The following is a 6,903-nucleotide window of genomic DNA, read 5'->3' on the forward strand; positions in this document are numbered from 1 at the left end:
ACCATACAAAATAAATGCACCGCCATAGTCATCAAGAAACCAGATCCGATCCGCCATAGCTCTCTCTCTCATCCATTTCTTTTGCCCGGGATTTAAGCATGGATTCCTCAGGCAATGTCCCAAGATGGACACCAAGCCCGGCAAGATCACCACAAAAAGAGCCTGAACCAGCTGATCACGATGACTCTGAAGTCCAAAGCATAGTTTCTGAAGAAGATAACAACAAGTTATCCAAGATGGCAACAAATTTTCCCTTCAGTACTGGCTTTACGAGGAGCAGTAATCCTCCTCCTGACTCGGGTATTCATGGAGTTCCCTCTCTCAGGATTGAGATGGAGCCAGTTGACTGCACAACACAAGGAGATGGTATTTTCTTGACATGGACTGATCTATTGGTGACCGTGTCCGGAGGCAAAAAGGGACCCAGGGCGATCTTACAGGGGCTCACCGGGTATGCTCAGCCTGGCGAGGTACTAGCCATCATGGGACCCTCAGGTTGTGGCAAGTCCACACTTCTTGATGCATTGGCAGGTATATTTGTACATAATTGCTTGTGTTTGATTTCCATTTTCCAAAAGCATTTTCTTCTGATCGGACGTTCATCAGTCACATCTTCTGGATTAAGATACAACGTAAAAAATAATAGAAGCGGTAACAGATATATTCAGGGTTCTGACTTTTTGAGATAGAAATTTAGAAGTTTTTGCATGGTTCGTGAAATAAATAAAAAAAAAAATTATTTTTTAAAAATATAATAGAATAGTTATTATTTTATTTTATACGATGAATAGAATAAAATAAAAATAATTATTAAAATTTATTACAGTATTTAGTTTGTAAAACTAACTTTGAAATAAGAAAAACATAAAAAATAAAAAGATAAAAATATTTTTATTATATATATTATTTATTTTTATTTTATTTTTAAATATTAATTTTTATTTATAATCTAATATTAACATTATAAAATATTAATATATTACTTATAATTTAAATATTATTATGATTATTTATTTTTATTTTATTTTTAAATATTAATTTTTATTTATAATCTAATATTAACATTATAAAATATTAATATATTACTTATAATTTAAATATTATTATGATTATTTACTTTTATTTTATTTTTTAATGTTAATAATTTATAAATTATTTAAAATATTAATTTTGATAGTTTAAATATTAGTATTTTATTTATAATTTAAATATAATAATGATTAAAATATTAATACTTTTAATTAATTTTTAAATTCAAAATATTTTTTAATATATAATTGAAAATTTAAACTCTTTATGACAATAAGATTTATTTGCATCAAAAGAAAAAATGCTCTTTATATAATTTAGTAAAATTTATACCAAAAGATAAAATTAAGTGAATTTTTCTTTTATAATGATTTAATTATTTTTTATTAAAACTTTAAAATTTTAGTAATTTAATAATTTTTTATTAAGTATTAGTATAATTTTTTATTTTTTTTTTATTTTTTTCTCTATTTGTATTTTTTTATTTATATTTTTACTTAATTATTTTAAAATTAATATTTTTAAAAGATTAATATTTTATTTATAATTTAAATATTATTATAAATAAAATATTATTTTTTAATTTAAAATATTAATTTTGATAGTTTAAATATTAGTATTTTATTTATAATTTAAATATAACAATGATTAAAATATTAATACTTTCAATTAATTTTTAAATTCAAAATATTTTTTAATATATAATTGAAAATTTAAACTCTTTATGATAATAAGATTTATTTGCATCAAAAGCAAAAATGCTCTTTATATAATTTAGTAAAATTTATACCAAAAGATAAAATTAAGTGAAATTTTCTTTTATAATGATTTAATTATTTTTTATTAAAACTTTAAAATTTTAGTAATTTAATAATTTTTTATTAAGTATTAGTATAATTTTTTATTTTTTTATTTTTTTCTCTATTTGTATTTTTTTATTTTTTAATTTATATTTTTACTTAATAATTTTAAAATTAATATTTTTAAAAGATTAATATTTATTTATAATTTAAATATTATTATAAATAAAATATTTATTTATAATTTAAATATTATTATAAATAAAATATTATTTTTTAATTTAAAATATTAATTTTATAAGTTTAGGTTCGTAATTTTTCAAAGAAAATAAAATATTAATTTTATAAATTTAGTCTAAAATGTTTTAAATTCTATTCTCAGGACTATTAAATAGCTAATACCAGGAGAAAAAGTAATATTAATTATTTTAAGGTTTCGCAAGATTTTGATGAATAATCATTCTGGTTATTTCTTTTTTCATAAACAAACCAAATATAGAGAAACAATTTTTGAAGAATAGATTTAGCTATTCTCCTAACCAAACGTATTATTTGTGTTTCTCAAACATTGAGGATGTGGGACGTGTCATCCAATTATAGATTCTAGCTATTTTAGTTTAAGTTTTTTAAATTGAATTTGAAGTAATTGCTAAAACACATAGTCGGGGTTTTGGCTTTTTGAGATACAACTAGATACAAGTTCTCCTTTCTCCCTTAACTCATGGCGCGTCATCCATTTATAATTTAAGGATTGTTCGTACCCCTTTTCTTTACCCTTTTTTAGTTGACGTCAACACTTTTCGTAGGTGGCCGTTGTAGCCTATATGAATTCTTGCTATGTCGCGGGCATGGGTCAAGTCAAATACTATAGGAAAAATGAGCACTTGATCAAAGTTTAGCTCTTTTAATTTGACTAGCTAAATGGGCTTTCATATTCACACTCACCTCATCAAGTTTTGATTATTCAAGTAATTAATGACATATTGTGTTTAATTTTAAAATTAATTAGACATAATATTTTAAATATTTTTAAATTATTTTTATTGTTTTATTATATTTAATCAATCTTATATATTATTATTTTAAATCAAAGAGACTTTTATAACTAACAAGTTAAAATATCATTTTATAACTTTTATTTTCACGTGCTATTAACGTAGAGTGTAAAAATGACACATAATCATGTCATCAATTATTATTATATATCAGTATGTCATATTAGCTTCACGTAATATAAAATGATAAAAATTATTTTGACTAATAACAATATAAAGATTTGATTGAATGTAAATAAGAAATAAAAATTTATTTAAAAAATTTTAAATAATTCAATTTTTTAAAAATATTATATATCTCATTATAAATTTATTGTTTATCAATGGTATGATTATATGTTTCTCCACTCTCATAAGGAATTTCTAAATAATTTCATTTAACATGGTCAAAAAGTTCGCCGAAGACCCTTTTGATCTTTTGGTGTTGTTTACGTTTGTCTTTTTCTCTATGGAACAGAGTTTCTCTAGATTTCATTTTTTTGTTTTAGGGCCTTATCGGTAACTCACTTTTGTTTTAGGGGCTGTTCTTGTTGAGGGTGCTGCCATTTGTTCCTTTAGCAGCTATTTCTTTTGTAATTGTATAGAATAGGTTCTTTCCTATGCCAAAAGAGTCTCTAGTTTAAGATTCTTCATGGCATTCTAGCTTTTATCACTAATAAAATTCCATTTTAAAAAAAAAAATTGCAGGAAGACTAAGTTCGAATACACGACAGACTGGGGAGATCTTAATTAATGGTCGAAAGGAAACACTTGCCTTTGGAACTTCGGTAAGGAAAAGCAAAGAGGGAAATTGCAATACAACCCAAGAGTGGTTCTAAATTTTTTTATGCCCTGCTCTGATTCTAAAAGTAACACAAGCTTTTCAACTTAGTTTTTATGGCTTGATTGAAAACCCTCTCTTTCCATTCTTTTCACATTTCACATGTCTAAAATTCGAGCATAAAGTAAAAATAAATGAAAGCATTTTGCATATTACTTTAACAGATGTTGGTAATCTCTCACTAATCAACGGCTTTTCTGATGGGTTTCTATTTTAGGCTTACGTGACTCAAGATGATACTCTAATGACAACACTCACAGTAAGGGAAGCTGTTTACTACTCGGCACAGCTTCAATTACCTGACTCCATGTCAAAATCTGAAAAGAAGGAAAGAGCTGAGATGACAATTAGGGAAATGGGGTTGCAAGATTCCATGGATACAAGAATCGGAGGGTGGAGCACAAAAGGACTTAGCGGTGGACAAAAGAGGAGAGTTAGCATTTGCATTGAGATCTTAACAAGGCCAAAGCTTCTCTTCCTTGATGAGCCTACTAGTGGACTAGACAGTGCAGCATCCTACCATGTCATGAGTCGCATTGTCAAGCTAGCCCGCCGAGATGGAAGGACTGTAATTGCATCGATTCATCAACCTAGCAGTGAAGTTTTTCAGCTCTTCCACGATCTCTGCCTTCTCTCTTCTGGCAAAACTGTCTATTTTGGTCCTATTTCAATGGCAGAGCAGGTTTAATTCCTTTCCAAAGTGCATATTGATTCGAATTATGTCAAATCTCTTAGACGTTTGAAATGGCAAAATCTAACGTTCTATTAGTGCAAAGTGGCACAGTAATTATAAGCAATTGATGGATTTTGCAAACTAATCTTGTTTCTAGTTTTTTGCTACAAATGGCTTCCCATGTCCAGTTTTGAGGAACCCATCAGATCACTATCTTAGAACCATCAACAAAGACTTTGATGAAGTAAGTATATTTTTCTGCTCTTTTTCACTGCAAGGATAAATTATTATGCAGTTGATAAGTTAGCAATTTATGAAATTGTTTATTGATGTTGATTAGGACATAGAACAAGGAAGAGGTAGCATTAACACAGAAAAAGTCATCGACATTCTCGTCAAGTCCTACAAGTCTTCAGAGATATGGAAGCAAGTTGAGCAACACGTACTCAAGATATCCCAAAATGTATGCTTGTTTGAAATTTAAACCACACCCACCCCTTACCCCCCACTAAAAAAAATCCCACTCTATGAAAACCAATTGTAACTTGTAAGATTTCTTTGTTTGCAGAGAGGAGGACCTCTAGAGAAGAAGGGAAGCCAAGCAAGCTTCATTACCCAAAGCATTGTTCTTACAAAGAGATCCTTTGTCAATATGTATCGTGATCTAGGTTATTACTGGCTTCGCCTTGCAATCTACATTGCATTATGTTTATGTGTTGGGACTATCTTCTATGATATTGGCTTGACTTTTGGCTCCATTCAGGTAACTTGATGATTAACAAATACTATCCTTGCTTTACTAAATTAGATAAAAACAACTGATTAATACCTTTGGATTTTCAGGCTAGAGGCTCCATGCTCATGTTTGTTGCAGCATTCTTGACATTCATGGCAATAGGTGGATTCCCTTCTTTCGTTGAGGACATGAAGGTATTAGCTTTGTTTTTTATTATCTATAATGACTTAAGACATGGTAGGTTCATAGTCCATTAGTGTTGACATTTTTCTTTGTCTTTTTCGAAATCAGATCTTTGGACGTGAAAGATTAAATGGACATTATGGGGTTGGAGCATTTGTCATTGGAAACACGCTTTCATCCGTCCCTTACTTGTTTTTGATCTCTTTGATCCCTGGAGCTCTAGCTTATTACCTGGTTGGACTTCAGAAGAGTTTTGAACATTTTGCCTACTTCGTGATATTGCTCTTCACTTGCATGATGCTGGTTGAGAGCTTAATGATGACTGTTGCAAGCATCGTGCCAGATTTTCTCATGGGAATCATAACGGGAGCCGGTATCCAAGGGGTGATGATGCTAAATGGAGGCTTCTTTCGGTTGCCAGATGATCTTCCTAAACCATTTTGGAGATACCCCATGTACTACATTGCTTTTCACAAGTACGCAAATCAAGGATTCTACAAGAATGAATTTCAAGGATTAACTTTTCCCAACAATCAAGCAGGAGGACCTCCCACCATTACTGGTGATGAAATCTTGAGAAATTTTTGGCAGGTAGAGATGGGCTACTCTAAATGGATTGACATTGCCATCTTGTTTGGCATGGTAGTTATATATCGTCTCATGTTTTGGGGAATTATTAAGACTGTTGAAAAGGTTAAGCCTCTCATTAAAGCTTATATGGCAGTTAAGTCAGTTGCTCCTACGCAGTCAAGTCAGATATCAGAAAATCCACTCTCCAGTCCTTAAAAATAAGAAATGCTACGATGTATTTAACTACTAGTATTATTTATGGCTTTCTTTAGGTTTGCTTGTTACGTTTGCAGGTTGAATAAAACTTGACTACTCTCCTAGTGTGAAAATGGAGGATAAAAGTATTAGCCTATTTCTGATTTGCAAATCCTTTGTTAGAGTTAGGCTCTGTTTACAATACTCTTTAGTGTGAAAAGTTAGTTTTCAATTTAGAGAAGTAGTATTGTGTGCTAATTACATGTCTTTTACTTTGTCGTTATTTAGTTTCTTTTATTTGGTGGTTATTTGGTTTTAATGTTAACCATGTTTTGGTAGTTAAAACAAATGTAAGAGATAACCCACAAACTTACTGCACGTTTAGTATGAGGAATAACATAGCTATTCCCCCTTTATTCCCAGCCCTTTTTGTGCCTTTGTTTGGTTTAAGATTGAGACATGGAATAAAGATTCTGTAGGAATAAAGATTCTGCAAAATCAGTTAAAACTCAACCTTAGCTATTCCCTTCTCTCCCCCTGGTAATATCTATTCCATGAGACATGGAATAGCTTTCAAATATATAATGACTAAAATACCTTTTATAACTTAAAAATATTACAACTTTAGACCTATAAATACTTTTTTTCTTCTCATTTCCCCTTTTCTTTCTCTCTCTTCTCACGTTCTTTCCTCTCTCTAACTGGCACTCAACATTGGAGACAACGACGACAGTGATCAAATATGGTCAGAAAGCGTTGATCTAGTCCTTTCCGACAATATTCAACCGAGATCCAGAGCACTGGATATGGTGCTTCCTGACCAGATCCCACGGTTGGATTTA

General features: G+C 29.8%; 1 protein-coding gene across 1 annotated transcript; it reads left to right on the forward strand.

Annotated features, from left to right (window-relative positions):
• The first annotated feature begins 3 nt into the window (after nt 1-3).
• On the forward strand, nt 4-6,319 carry LOC18611528 (ABC transporter G family member 1-like). The gene is made up of 8 exons (XM_007047820.3): nt 4-531; nt 3,572-3,651; nt 3,922-4,386; nt 4,535-4,621; nt 4,718-4,840; nt 4,946-5,140; nt 5,221-5,307; nt 5,405-6,319. Exons 1-8 carry the CDS (start codon nt 99-101, stop codon nt 6,080-6,082), a joined length of 2,148 nt encoding a protein of 715 aa, XP_007047882.3. The 5' UTR covers nt 4-98; the 3' UTR covers nt 6,083-6,319.
• The last annotated feature ends 584 nt before the right edge of the window (nt 6,320-6,903 follow it).

The sequence above is a fragment of the Theobroma cacao genome, chromosome 1 (assembly GCF_053813885.1).
Source record: "Theobroma cacao isolate CCN51 chromosome 1, ASM5381388v1, whole genome shotgun sequence".
In the NCBI taxonomy this organism is placed as follows: domain Eukaryota; kingdom Viridiplantae; phylum Streptophyta; class Magnoliopsida; order Malvales; family Malvaceae; genus Theobroma; species Theobroma cacao.

Coding starts and splice junctions, on each gene's coding strand:
- LOC18611528 (XM_007047820.3), top strand. CDS start 99: ATGGATTCCTCAGGCAATGTCCCAAGATGGACACCAAGCCCGGCAAGA. Junction 532..3,571: donor ACTTCTTGATGCATTGGCAG/GTATATTTGTAC, acceptor AAAAAATTGCAG/GAAGACTAAGTTCGAATACA. Junction 5,141..5,220: donor TGACTTTTGGCTCCATTCAG/GTAACTTGATGA, acceptor TTGGATTTTCAG/GCTAGAGGCTCCATGCTCAT.